The following is a 15,304-nucleotide window of genomic DNA, read 5'->3' as shown; positions in this document are numbered from 1 at the left end:
GTCATATATTCCCCAGATCTTTACTTTAAAGAACATGTTTGTTAATGTACCTAGTACCTAATGTCTAGAGAAAAAGATAGGATGGTTAAAGCTGCAATACCTTTCTCCATTAACTATATTTGATCAAAGCTGATCTGGGCTAACAAGTAGTTAGCATTGTTGATGTTTCTTTGGAATTACTACAAGGGTCAGAAAGAAAATGAAGATAGGCTGAGAGTTCCTAGGAGAAAGAAGTCCAGCCTAACCCCAAACATGGCCAGATTATAATTCATGGCCCATAGGTAAGTTCTTTTTAGAAAAATCCAGCTGACTCCCATCAGTCTTTTGAATTAAAATAGGTCACTCAAATGACTTAAGACCTTACAACAGGGATTTTCAACCATCTTCTATCTATGGACTCCTTTGATTACTATTTTATTTTGGTGGACTCCCATAACCATTCAATGTTGAAAAACTAGAAATAATACATTTCTAAATCTCTCAAGAGAGATTTATGCAGTAGTGATGCGATAAAGTAGTTGTATGCTGTCAACTTAATGTGACAGTCCCATGAAGGGAATAATACTACTGCTATTTAGCCCCAGGAAGCAGCACCGCTTCCTGTCAGCCTTTCTGAGAAATTTAGAAATGTATCATTTCAATTTTGGAAATCAGTGAATGTGTTTCACTAGAATTATTATATGTTTACGAGAGCTTGACAGGCATCTCCAACTAGCAGGCCATTGCTACTGCAGACTGATGACAAGCAAAGGCTCAGAAACATGTCTCTGGATGCAGGCTTAGCTAAGTGGAGGTGTTTATCTTCCCCTTGTAAACATAACGACACAGGAAATGTGTCAAGGCCGACAGGAAGCAGTGCTGCTTCCTAGGGCTAAATAGCAGTAGTATTATTCCCTTCATGGGACTGTCACATTAAGTTGACAGCATACAACTAGTTTAAAAACTAGTTTTATAGAAACTTCTTTCAAAATTCATATTTTCTTTTACACACATTAACTTATGTAGTTTGAACTATGTAAAATGTCAGAGAAAGAAACCCATTTCTTGCAATACATGAATGAAAATCAAAATTTTTTTTAGGGGCCTCTAAAATACTATTGTGGGTCCCCAATTTACTATTTTGCTGTGTGGATCCCCAAAAATCTTATCTGGACCCTCAGGGGCCATATGAACCCCGATTGCGAACCACTGCCTTGTAGGAATGTGAGCTTCACAATACACACAAATATATATATATTTGTATATATAAGTTTGACTTTGAGCTCATAGTTTTATACTAGGTTTTACTCATAGTTTTATACTAGGTTTTAAGAAGCATAAGCGACTGACCATGTAAGACCTCTTCAGTAGACAAGTCGCAGCCTGCTGCAAGGTCAACTTATTTCAGCTGAATAAAATGGAGCAATGTGAAATGAAGTGTCTAGTTCAAGGGCACAACGCACTGTTTAGTTTGGGAATTGAACTGACGACTTAACAATGGTAATACTAATACTCAAAACATTAGGCCTACCATATTTAAATATATGTGTATATATATTTTATGGATATTTCATATTAGGCAATACGTAGTGTATACTAGTCTTCAGAAATAAAATTATTTGTCAAGCTTTAGCAGGACAAAGCTTCCGAGGAAAGTGAAACAGCTTCAATACAAACCGGATTAAAAATAATTTTAAATAATTACTAAATTATTTTCTTAGTAGCGTGGGTTAACGCGGATTCTAGCGTCAGACAAAAAATGCGTTGCAGAATTTAGTTAATGACTCTTTACATACTGAGTTCAAAACCTCTAGAAGTAAACTTTCCTTCCTTCCTTTGAATTCCTGGGTCGATTTAACCCACTATACTGTCACTCAAAATTAGTAGTTTTGCGCTTATACATTCATATTTACAAAAACGGGAGAAGGTAAAGAACACGCACACTCAGTGATTAGAGTTAAGGTTTTTGTTACGCTGAAGGTGGATGGTGTGCGTATTCTTTACCTCCACCCAAAAACGAATGTTTTGTGACTAATAGATTCTTATAGGATCTTTTTCAGATTAAAACTTGTCGTTGGAAGAAAACGAAAATGATCCCATACATACATACATACATACACACACACACACATATATATTATATATATATTATATATATATATATATATATATATATATATATATATATATATACGGAAAGAATAATTTTGTTGAATTGGATGTTATGCTGTAGAAAAAGTAGGCTGTAATACGAAACGCTATTACATTATATATATATATATATATATATATATATATATATATAATAAAGCTACACATGAATCTGTATCCAGACAGCATGCTCAGATCTTACATGAAATAAACAGCAGCGATGTCAACAAAGACAGGTTATTTAAAAAAACAGTCATGGAAGGACTGAAACAGTTTGATTTTCGACGACTGGTTTTCTAAAATGTTGATAACGGGGCGTGTGAGCTATAATAAAAGCATATATCTAATTCGAGCTTGATACTTAATGGAGGTTCGTCAAATATCCTAAGAAAACAAATAATGGAAAATAAAATTTGAAAACTATAGATGTGAAAGAATGTCTAAGTTTATATTTCAGGGTGGAGATGGAGTATATGTAATCTGGGTATACCCCACCTTTTAATTTTTTTTTTTTTTTTTTACGGAATCCTATATTTCAGACCACGGAGAATCCGATTCTGGAAAAATTTTTTCAAAAATCTCAATTTCAAAATTTCGATCCCCCCACCTCGGTTTTTATATAGATCCACAGGGTAAACCTAACCCTAACTCAAACCGTAACCCTGACCGTAACCCTAACACTAGTTTTGTGAGATTTGGCTGTTATTTCTAGCATGTAAATAGCCTGCTTGGTGGGGGGGGGGGGGATTGAAATTTTTCAAAAATTTTTTTTTCAGAATCGGAATCTCCATAGCCTAAAACGTGGGATTCTGTAAAAAAAAAAATTAATAAATAAGGGTGGGGAGGAAAGGTTCAGATTACATATAGTCCATCTCTACCCAAACAATAATTCCAACGCTCTCAGATTTCGCCATAAATGAATTTGGTTAGGGCTAAGAGACCAGTTTTGCAGGAGAGGGACTGATTATCGATTAATATTAGTAATAGTAACAACAACAATTCGAATATTCATTCTCATTGATTAATTGAAGGTAAACATAAAAGTAAAAGGCAAACAAAAAACACACACACACACACATAGACAAGAGGAAAACTCTTATCAATAGACATTTTTAAATAGCGAGTATTTTGTGCAAACATCTAAGGATGAAAGGAAACCAACAAAAAGTTAGATATTAATTGACTGATACAGGCTTTGTAGTTTTCGTTTCTCTTTTCAGTATTTTATGACAAACCAGATGGAGATTTGGCTAATGCTTGAACATCGGCCAAATCATCCTAACAAAGCCAGTCGAACCTCCGATATAAGCACCTTCGGTCGAAAATCGGCATTCTTTGCCCGGAAATCTCTGGCTTCTGACTCGCTTTCAAGGGATAGGTTTGCTGGAGAGATGGAGAGAGGGGGAGAGAGAGAGAGAGTTTAGTAGGATGACGAACGGAAATATTCCTCTGTCTATATCGCCTGAAATATTTTCAGGCACAATATCACTGGTTTTAATTTTGACTTCAGTTTTGAACGAATTTAAAAAATGTTTAAAGAAAGTAGTCGAAATGAGACAAATAATCAGCTATAGTGGGCGGACTTTAGGAATAGCACAGGGGTGACTGGGAATTAGAAATCAAAGACTTTGCTCACCTCTTCTAGTTGTCTTTGTAACTCGGTAACCATCATCTTTAGGTAGTCGTAGCTAGCACAAGTAAGAGCTTTCATCCAACTTTCCATCTCTTCTTGGGTGCTGGAACTCAGGACGTATGTCCGGGCACCCGATCGTGGGAAGACTATTTCGAATGTGAAAGATTCCCCAGATGTAGCCCCACCATTTCCTGTGGAAGATCCATTATTACAACTACCGCAGCTGTTGATGTGGTGAGCTGCAGCAAGTTCAATAGTACATCCTTCGAGTACTACTACCCCCATTGGTTCCTTATCGTGTTTCTTTTCATAGTAGAACAAAAGATTGCCCTTAAGAATGAACCATCGTCGCTGAAATGATTTGTTTAGTTCTCCTTTCTTTTGAAGGTATCCCTCTTTATCTGAAGACCTATTCGAGTTAGCGAAGTGTATTAAACTCTTCTCGTTGATTTTCATCTTCTTTTTGAAATTTTTTACTTTACTAACACGTTGGTTCATAGTTGAGAAATGAAACAATTGAATCCAGGCCGGCTGCTAGCCGCCACGCCACCTCTGAGAGACTGTGTGTTGTTTCGGGCGAAGCAAAGGAGTGTATCACTGCCGGGAAACGTAATCTGCTGTAGTTTTGATGGCATGCTGCTTCTACCTGGAACATGATGCTGCTGATGGCGGTGGTGGTAGTGACTGTAGTAGTTTGATTGGCGATAGTGTTGGTGATGGTTGCAGTCGTGATAACAACAATGATTCAGAAAGGGTTTGGGGTTTCTAAAACAAGGGTGATTTGTGAAGGAACTGCCAGAAAAAATAGGGTAATGTTGATATTGCACGCGTTGTGACAAGGATTGGGTCCTTGTCAGCATCAACACATTCATCCTTCGACCACCCCAGTAAAATATCTTCCTCGATTCTTCCAATTACCCTTCGACATTGATACGTTATCAAATTTCTGATAAGAAGGGGGCGGTGCCCAAATAATTTCACCGTTAGCAAGCAATTTTCTTTCTTCGCTTCTGTCACTTACAGGAGTCAGTAGCGGATATGACGTAACGGAAGTAGTGCTTGACACGACCAGCAATATTTCAACTACTGTGTTCTGGAATTATAACATAACTCATTCATATCATTGTTCTTTTAATGCTCGTTAGAGCATCAGATAAAATATCATGAAGTATTTCTGTTGGGCAAACATAAAGGACGTGTACACCACCCATTTTTTTCAAAAGTTTTTTTTTTTTCGAATTTCTATGTTTTCGATATAGGAAAATTCGATATTGCCCCAAAATCATTCCAATTTATTAATTTTAAACTTTTTGTCGAATTTCGTTTTTTTAAAACACGTAGAAGAATACAGAGATTACGAATCTGGGAATTCTTTTTTAATTAAAATTTTTCTTAAGAGAAACACTCGATATCCCCCCTCCACCCATCTCTTCCCCGCTTTCAAAAAAACTAAACACTCATTCGTCTGATGTTTTACGCATGCGTAGAATTCTACTGAAATAGTAGACGTAAAAAATATCAGACCACCATCAGAAAACCTAGCATGCTAGAAACAACAGCTAAACGACATTGTTGCTGGAAAAGTCTCCCCGCTTTCTAAAAAGGTGAAAGTGAAACATTCGGAGGCCCGGTGATGGGTGGAGGTTGAGGAAGGAGAAAAATTTACAAAAAATCTTTTAAAGATTCGTAATCTCTATTTGGTGCGCGCGTAATTGTAGTCATCGCGCAAGATAAACATTTATGAAATGCACACGTAAATAAGTTATGTTTACAAACTATGTTTGTAATTATCTATATAATTGATAGCAAAGTTTGTATAAAATTAAATTAAATCCAGGTTTCGTCACAGATCGATCAAGTTAGTAAAGTTTTAATAGTTTTGTGACCACATAGTGTCTCGATACATTCTAATGAAAAGGTAAAAGAAAGATAAAGTCACTCTCTCTTTGGAAGAGAAATTAATTTTTGACGTTCTAAAACCCCTCATAACATTTTTATTTTTAAGAATTTTCACAAAATATTTTCGATTCTGTCTTCTGCATAATGGAATTAATACGATTATCAATAATAAATAAATAAATTGTTAATATTTCCCCTACTCTCTTAATTCCAAAACTTACCATTGTTTTCGATTTTTTTTTTAATTCTTGGATTTCAAAATAGAATTAATACGATTATCCAATATTTAAAAAAAATTTTTTGAACTCCACGCCCCTAATTCCAAAGCTTTGTACTATTGAGTCTTGCGTGTTTGTGTAAGAGAAAAACATTTACTAGCAAAATATTATGTTATTAAAATAAATTATCTCTAAAATACCGCTTCCAGTGTTTCTGGTTTTCGATGAGAAACAAGTTGCATGTAACCCTTCTTTTTCGTTTTCCATGAGACCCATCTTCGCCGGGAAAATTGGAAGAATGACATAATACTCTCTCTTTATTTCTAACAAAACAGATCCTTGTTTTTTTAGAAATGAAAGTGACCCCCAACGAGAAGATCACAATCAAATTAAAATTTGGATTGTACATTTCATGAGCAAGTTTTCGAGTTTTAATACTTTATCTGCAATAATTTAAAGGTATGTCACAGATAGTTTCTCTTCATAACACACTTCTCTGTTAGTAAACGTTTTTCTCACAACAATTTAAAGGTAGGTTTGAGATAATCTACTTTAATAATGTAGTGACGCCGTAATAGCAGACGACATTTCCGGAAAGTTTATCCACGCATGCGCAGGGACTAGTTCCGGAAGGAATACAGGAAGAGTCTCATGCGCATGCGTAGTCATCGACATCCAAGCTTTCGCGCTTCTTTTCATTCTCTTTCACCCTGGCTGGCGAAGAGCCTAGACGTCGTAGCAGCCTCTCTCCAACATTCCAACTCTGGAGCTACACAAATAACCACGCAACTTCATTGACGGCGTCTCAGTAACCAAAGAGCGAAGTGCTGCTGAATTCTATTGTAATAAATATTGTTGTGTTGATAGTTCAGAATCTGCGTTCCGTTGTTTCTTCAAGAATTTAATACGGAAGCGGAGTGCACCTAATGGTGTATAACCACTTCCCTACAATAACATAATTTTCTGTTAGTGAATGATTTTCTCTTATGCAAACACGCAACAATTTTGATTTCGATGTATTTAAAAAATTATTTGGAAATTATAGAGAAACGAATAGCAGAATCGGACTCTTCGTATTAAAAAAAAATCGGAAATAGTGGGAAGTTTTAGAATTAGGGGTGTAGGGGAGGAATATTTGAAAACATTTGTTGGACAATTTGCACTCCTGCCTTTTTTTTCCCCAAAATTTCTTCGGATTTCTTTTTTCTATATAGATTAGGATTTCCCCACCAAAACACATTTTCAAAATTCTAATTTCCCTCTCCTCACTCCAATTTTTAAATTTTTAACATTTTCGATTTTTTTTTGTAATCCACATACAAAAATTCAGCGATTACGAATCTAAGAAATTTAAAAGATTTTTCTTAAAGAAACACTCATACCCTTCCCCAACCTCCACCACCCATCACCTCCACACTTTCAGAAAGCTAAAAACTCTGAATGTTTTACTTTTAGCTTTTTAGAAAACAGGGAAGTTATTTCAGAAATAATGTCATTTAGCTGTTGTTTCTAGTATTTCGGGTTTTCTGGTGGCAGTCTGATATTTGTGGCGTCTGCTATTTCAGTAGAATTTTATGCAGGCGTGAAACAGATGAAAGTGAGCAGGGAAGTGATGGGTGGGTGAGGTGGGGGAAGGGACATTGAGTGTTCCTTTAAGAAAAATTAAACTTTAAAAAATATATATATTTCCCAAATTTGTAATCTCTATTTTACTACATGGATTTAAAAAAAGTTCAGAAAAAGTTAATAGGAGTGACTGTGTGGTAAGTAGCTTGCTTGCCAACTACATGGTTCCGGGTTCATTCCCACTGCGTGGCACCTTGGGCACGTGTCTTCTACTGTAGCCTCGGGCTGACCAAAGCCTTGTAAGTGGATTTGGTAGACGGAAACTGAAAGAAGCCCGTCATATATATGTATATATGTATGTGTGTGCATATGTTTGTGTGTCTGTGTTTGTCCCCCCAACATCGCTTGACAACCAATGCTGGTGTGTTTATGTCCCCGTAACTTAGCGGTTCAGCAAAAGAGACCGATAGAATAAGTACTAGGCTTCCAAAGAATAAGTCCTGGGGTCGATTTGCTCGACTAAAGGCGGTGCTCCAGCATGGCCACAGTCAAATGACTGAAACAAGTAAAAGAGTAAAAATTAGTTGGGGTGGGGGAAATTAAAATTTGGAAAATGTGATTTTCGGGCAAAATCCTATTTTCCTATATTAAAAACAGAGATCCGAAAAAAAAAAAAAAAGACACTAGAAATGAGTGCTGTACATGTCCTTTACCTTTGCCCACATCTGTACTATAATAAAGAAAGTTGCTTATCATTTAACTATATATATTAGGTCATCCTATAAGTAATGCTTTTTTTCAATTTCATGAACTAAAAGTCAGGGGTGGGGCAGGATAAACTACCTGCATCAACTTGCTATATTAAAGCAGGTAGTAATTTTACCTTGTCCTTATTCTTAGTGCAAGTTTTGAAGAGTGCAGTTTGATTTTAACAGCTATTTTTTCAAAGCTGTAACGGAAGTGACAAAGGAGCATATTTGGCATATTTTGCTTTATGAGTTCAATAAAGGCAGCAATGCAACAGAAAGTGCGAGGAATATTAATGTAGTATATGGAGATCGGACAATAAGCATAAGCCAGTTCCAGAAATTCTGAGCTGGAAACTACAGCCTAGAAGATGAGCCTTGTCCTGGAAGGTCTGTAGAGCTTGATGAGGATGTCCTGCAAATCCTGGTGGAACAAAATCCCATCTTAACTGTTGAGGAACTAGTAGAGATGCTTGGATTTGGTCATTCAAGTCAGCACTAGAAGAAAAACGGTCATCTTTGGTTTCAGGATGAAAGGTGTTCTTCCATCAAGATAATGCTTAGCCACATACAGCGAGGATGACATTCCAAAGGCTGGAGCAATTTAAATGGGAAATGATGTCCCACCCACCATATTCACTGGACATTGCCCTATCTGATTATCATTTATTCCGCAGTCTTCAAAATCATTTGAACAGAAAAAATATGAATTCTGTAGATGAGGTGAAAACAGTACTTCTCATGATAGACAAGTGAATTTTGGAAAAGGTGCCTTGCAAGCCTACCAGACAGATAAAAGAGCATTGTAGAAAATGAAGGAGAGTATATTTTAGACTAAAGAGAACTTCATTGATCTTAATTTTGAAAAATAAAAGAAGGATAGAAAAAACACATTATTTATCAGATGACCCAATATAAAGGCTACCAAATAAACTATGTTTTTGGTACAACAACTCTGTTTTACTGCTAAAATAACCTCGGAAATGAGGTCGGGTCGCACAATTTTGAGGTCATTTTCAGGTAACATTTTGATTTGCTTCTAATGTTTCATTTTCGTCCGATGTTTCATGCATGCATAGAATTCTACTCAGAAAAACATTTATGAAAATGTACACATAAGTATTGTATTAAAATAAGCCACAACCAAAAAAATTTCATCAAAAGACATCCATTTCTATATATGTTATAAGGAAATACAGTTACTGACTCTCTCTCTCTCTCTCTCTCGTGCATGTGCACACATACATACAAAAAAGATGTATGCATATACATTCATGTACATGTATGTGAAAGATAATGTGTGTGTGTGTGTGAGAGAGAGAGAGAGAGAGAGAGAGAGGGAGTGAGTGCCACTTACACATACATGCAAAAAATACATACATGACAACATGCACCTTCACTCTCTCATGCACACGCACACACACATGTCCATTTCATATACACGTACATACATCTTTCGCTTTCTCCTCTCTTTCACTTTCTACTCTTTTCAAAGCATAAAGAAATATTACAGAAATTAGTGAACAATCATATGATTCCATACGATCGAGTCAACAACTTGCTGTTTCAAACAAAAGAATGCCATAAAATAATTTCCTTTGCCAGACACACACACACGCACTATAGGCAAGACTTCTGTACAAATTACGTTATTTCTTGCTGTGTGCATGCGCAAAATTACAGCTTAAATTCAGTTGAAATGACCTTTTTCTATTCTGTAATTTGTGTTTGTGATAAGCATATTTAAAAACCTGATCTTCGATATAAACTTAAAAGGAAGTCTTTCCAGAAATCCTGTCCTTTATCTGCTGTTTCTAGCATGTCCAAGGTGACACTTGCACCCATCCTACCTTATTTTTTTCTTCCGATTCCTATGTTTTCAATACAGGAGATTAGGATTTTGCCCCCAAAACATGTTCTAAATATTTTTATTTTCTTCCTCCCCACCTCAGTTTCTTCGTTTTTTACTTTTTTCCAATTTTTTTTCTTGGTAACTCATGGAGAAAAAAAAAAACAACATAGAATATGAATCTTTAAGAATTTCTTCGTTTTTTTCTTAAAGAAACACTAAAATCTCCTTCCCAAATATCTACCCATCACCTCACCACTTTCAAAAAGCTACAAATTCTCAATGTTTCACTTTTAGCTTTTTGGAAAGCAAGGAAGTTTCTTTGGAAATAATGTTGTTTACCTGTTGATTGTAGCATGTTGGGTTCTCTGGTGGTGGTCTGCTATTTCAGTAGAATTCTACACATACATGAAACATCAGACGAAAGTGAAACATTGGGGGGGGGGGGTTAGCTTTTTGAAAGTGGGTAAGTGATGGGTGGGCAAGGTGAAGAAAGTGAGTGTTTCTTAAAGAAAAATTATAATTTAAAAAATAAATATTTCCAAGATTCCCCCCAAAAAATTCGCAAAATGTTACAAATTAAGAAATTGGGGTGGGGACCAGGTGAAATTAAAATTTCGAAAGCTTGATTTCTGGGCAAAGTCGTATTAACTCTCTTTTATACAATGAAACAATACATAGTCTGTGATCCTTTTTAAGAACAGAAAGCACTTCACTTTTAAACAAACAATAACTTCCATTACACCAGCAATCCAGTTCACTATATATCAGCTGTGCCGATTCTGCCCATGAGAAAGGAACAAATAATACAATGTGGCTGTAGGGCATAACACCTTGGCAACGCTGGGATGCATTGCTAGTGTGTGTGTGTAGCATGGGTTGGACGATTTGACTGAGGACTGGCAAACCAGAAGGCTGCACCAGGCTCCAATCTGATCTGGCAGAGTTTCTACAGCTGGATGCCGTTCCTAACGCCAACCACTCCGAGAGTGTAGTGGGTGCTTTTACATTCCACCGGCACAAGGGCCAGTCACACGGTACTGGCAATGGCCATGCTCAAAAAGGTGTTTTTTATGTGCCACCTGCATGGGAGCCAGTCCAGTGGCACTGGCAACGACCTCGCTCGAATGATTTTCTAAACATGCCACCAGCACAAGTGCTAGAAGGCAACGCTGGTAAAGATTATATATATATATATATATATATATATATATATATATATATATATATATATATATATATATATATATATGTATATATAAAATTTAATTAGAAGATATGTTAACCTTGCAGAGGGATTGTTACATCCAGGGAAATACTAGTTCAATACCTAGTATTGTTGGGGAATGAAATTCCCTTAAAATAATAGGTATATATTAAGTTTATATAATTCATTTCCAGTTAAATGAAGAAAAGAAAATGGAGAGTAGGAAGTTTACAATTATCTATTATCAACAAATTGGTCATGCTTACTTCTTACTGCCATTTCAATTAATACTCAATAATTCAAATACAAATTTGTACATTAAATTTGAATTTATGTGATATGAACATAATTTCATCAGAGATAGAGAGATGTACCTTGAGATGTTATATGCAGACCTATCAGTTCATTTCCTTGTTGCTATCCTATTTTTTGGGGTATTTAGCAATATTTGTTGCTGTCCTATCTTCAGGGTATTTTTCTTGCTAAACATGTCTGGCAATTGAAAGAAAATGATACCCATCCTTTCAAAATTAGCTGGACAATTTTGGAGAAAGCAGAACCATATAAGCATGGAGCATATAGGTGCCCAATGAGGTGCAATTTGTGCCTGACTGAGAAACTTTCCATCCTATTTCAGGATATATACGCACAGAACCAAAGACAGGAACTTTTAAATTCCTGCAGAACGAGGTATAAAATGTCAAATAAAAATATACCACACACAGATAATGTTTGACTTTCATATTTGAATTTGGCCTTTTCACCTAAATACATGCCTCATTTTGTATTACAATTCTGGTACATTTTTCACCTTCACATTTTACATATATCTTTCAACTTTCAAGAAAACCTTTAACTGTTTACAAATTTAAATTCAAATTTTGCCAAGGTCAAATTTTAACTCATTTTCATATTTAAATTTTAAATTTATATTTTTAAAAATTTATATTACACTTAATTATATCACATTAATTTATTGCACCTTTTTCTTATTTTAATATTTAATACACCAGACAGTTTTTAATGTATTCATATGCATATATAGGTTATGGTGTATATATGTATATATGTGTATTTGTATATTTGTATGCATGTATACATGTATGTTACTATTATATATATGTATGTATTTATGTGGGTATGCATGTCTGTTTTAAATGTGTGGAGTGACAAGCTTACAGAAGAGTTTTAATGTATTGATCAATAGTTAGATACTTTCTGGGAACACCATCTTTCAAATCATTGTCTCTCTCTCTCTCTCTCTTTCTATTTTTCTCTTTCTCTTTCCTTTCTCTCACCACTTTTTATTTCTAATTCTTTTTCATTTTCTAACTTGCAACAACTAAATTGTGCATTTAGACTATATGCACAGTGACGTATGATGTGTGTGTGTGTGTATATATATATATATATATATATATATATATATATATATATATATATATATATATATATGTATATATATATATGGGAGAATTTACGAAAAAAACAACAACAGATGAGGACAGGTGGTGTAAACAACAAAAGGATGTATTAGTTTAACGCTCGGGAATAGAGAAAGTCTTTAACGTTTCGAGCCTACGCTCTTCAACAGAAAGAAATAAGGAGAAAAACACAGAGAAAAAAAATTGAATGTTTTGGTCAGCGATATGTATATCATCATCATCATCATCGTTTAACGTCTGCTTTCCATGCTAGCATGGGTTGGACGATTTGACTGAGGACTGGTGAAACCGGATGGCAACACCAGGCTCCAATCTAATTTGGCAGAGTTTCTACAGCTGGATGCCCTTCCTAATGCCAACCACTCAGAGATATATATATACACACATTAGCATATATATTCACATTTATATTTTACCTGTATATGTTTGTATATATATGTATGTATGCATGTATCAACGTTTGTATGTTTAGTGTATATATGTATGCATATGTTTTGTGTGTGTATGTATAAGTGAATATTTCGTATACGTTTGTATGTATGTCTATTTCTGTAAGTGAATATTTTTTAATTATAAACAGACTTATATTTTTTAATTAAATTTATTTTACCATTAATTAATTTACTTTGGGTATGCATGTTTTTTCCTTTTCAGCTAAAGTTAATTTTGATTTAAATTTTTTTTGATTTTACATAATATAATTTTAAAATCATAATAACATAATGAACCAAAAATAAATAGCTAAAAGTAAAGAGCCACACTGTGGGTAGCTAAAAGTAAAGAACCACAATGTGGGTAGCTAAAGGTAAAGAGTAATCATGCTTCTGCTACAACATCTTTTACTTGTGGATGTTTGGTCAAAATATTTTTGTTTTGGCAAAGTCAAGTGTTTTGTTGGTTGGCTTTCTGGTAATAACCACGACCAAGAAACAAGTTTTGATTGGTTGAAGGTTTCATGACGTCACTTTATTTTGATCAAAAATATTTTCTGTTTTGGACCAGTTGCAGCTCATGGCTGAAATAAGTGGGGAGGCTGCTTCAGAAAATTTTTAGCCATTGTTTTAATTTTGTGTAAAACGAAACAAACATATAAAGGAGCTTTTTAAAGGTTGCAAATTTTCATGAACTCTACTCACAGTCCATATGTTAAAGTTCCACCTTCAAGAGCAGTGGTTCTCAAACTTTTCAAAAAATTTTACATGCTGGTCGCCTTACAGTTTTTTCAATGATTCATGGCCTCCTTCAAAATGTAAGATAACTAACATGGGAAAATGATATATATTCATGTACTGTAATTTCCGGACTATGAACTGCACTGCCCATAGACCCACAATCCTGAAAATCACAATTTAATCCATGCAATGCCACATTAGGATACAATAAATACACACAAAATTTGTGGGGGATCAGTCGATCAATTGGTTACAAAAATTAGAAATGAAAACAATTCGAAAATATCCTGAGCATCCGGTATTAACAACTGCATGAGACCCATTTATGCCCATTTGGCAGAAAGAAACTGGGATCATACTCCCAAAACTGTGGTATATACATACATGACAGTGGCTCTCGAACTTTTGGCATCACCTTCCTCTTTCACCATGTTTGGGATGCTATTCCTCCTCAGTGTCAGGTCATTCCTCATACTGATTATTCAAGAGGTGCATTTCAACCAATTTAGCTATTTTTAGTAGAAGAATTGTAATTGCATCCCAAAATGTACAGGAGTTTCTGCTGGGCTTTAGTGAAGAAGACGTCAAAACCTCAGAGCACAAAACACACTGTGGTTTCCTTCTCCTCCAGACTTTATCACAGTAAAACCGAATTTCAAATAAGATTCGTCATATCTCATTTTCTTTTTTGGAGGCATTATAAAAAAAGATAAAATTCAGCAAACCATTGTATACTCTTTTTACTCTTTACTGTTTTACTTGTTTCAGTCATTTGACTGTGGCCATGCTGGAGCACCGCCTTTAGTCGAGCAAATCGACCCCAGGACTTATTCTTTGGAAGCCTAGTACTTATTCTATCGGTCTCTTTTGCCGAACCGCTAAGTTACGGCGGACGTAAACACACCAGCATCGGTTGTTAAGTGATGTTGGGAGGGAGGGGATCAAACACAGACACACAAACATATACACACACATACATATATATATGTATACATATATACGACGGGCTTCTTTCAGTTTCTGTCTACCAAATCCACTCACAAGGCTTTGGTCAGCCCGAGGCTATAGTAGAAGACACTTGCCTAAGGTGTCATGCAGTGGGACTGAACCCGAAACCATATGGTTCGTAAGCAAGCTACTTACCACACAGCCACTCCCATGCCTATATTCGAATTTATCATATACTACATATATTACAGGTGGGTATATATGCTTTAGTGTAGCCAGCTTTTGGATGTACTAATCAACAATAAAGCTTACTTCTCACTATTAATTGTGGAAGAAAACTAAAGTGTATATGAGTGTTGTTTTGTCTGTAGGTAAACCTCTGTGAATTGATAACCGTTGAGAAGACAGTTCTGTTGAAAAACATTGCCATGTAAAACAACCATGCTTTAAAAAGCCCAGCCATGATGCAGGATGAGAATGGGTGTCTGGCA

The 15,304-nt window shown here is 35.4% G+C and overlaps 1 protein-coding gene across 1 annotated transcript in view; it reads right to left on the bottom strand.

Annotated features, from left to right (window-relative positions):
* LOC106882198 (uncharacterized) overlaps positions 1-8,120 on the bottom strand; it is a 48,156-nt gene extending 40,036 nt beyond the window's left edge. Inside the window, exon 1 of the mRNA XM_014932791.3 lies at positions 3,767-8,120. Coding sequence (XP_014788277.1) covers positions 3,767-4,261 — 495 coding nt within the window. The 5' untranslated portion in view covers positions 4,262-8,120. The remainder of the gene's footprint in view (positions 1-3,766) is intronic.
* Between the last annotated feature and the right edge of the window lie 7,184 nt (positions 8,121-15,304).

This window comes from Octopus bimaculoides, chromosome 1, assembly GCF_046866305.1.
Source record: "Octopus bimaculoides isolate indiv1 chromosome 1, ASM4686630v1, whole genome shotgun sequence".
NCBI classification, from domain to species: domain Eukaryota; kingdom Metazoa; phylum Mollusca; class Cephalopoda; order Octopoda; family Octopodidae; genus Octopus; species Octopus bimaculoides.
Note: the sequence above shows the minus strand (reverse complement) of the source record. Positions and strands in the feature narration are given on the sequence as shown.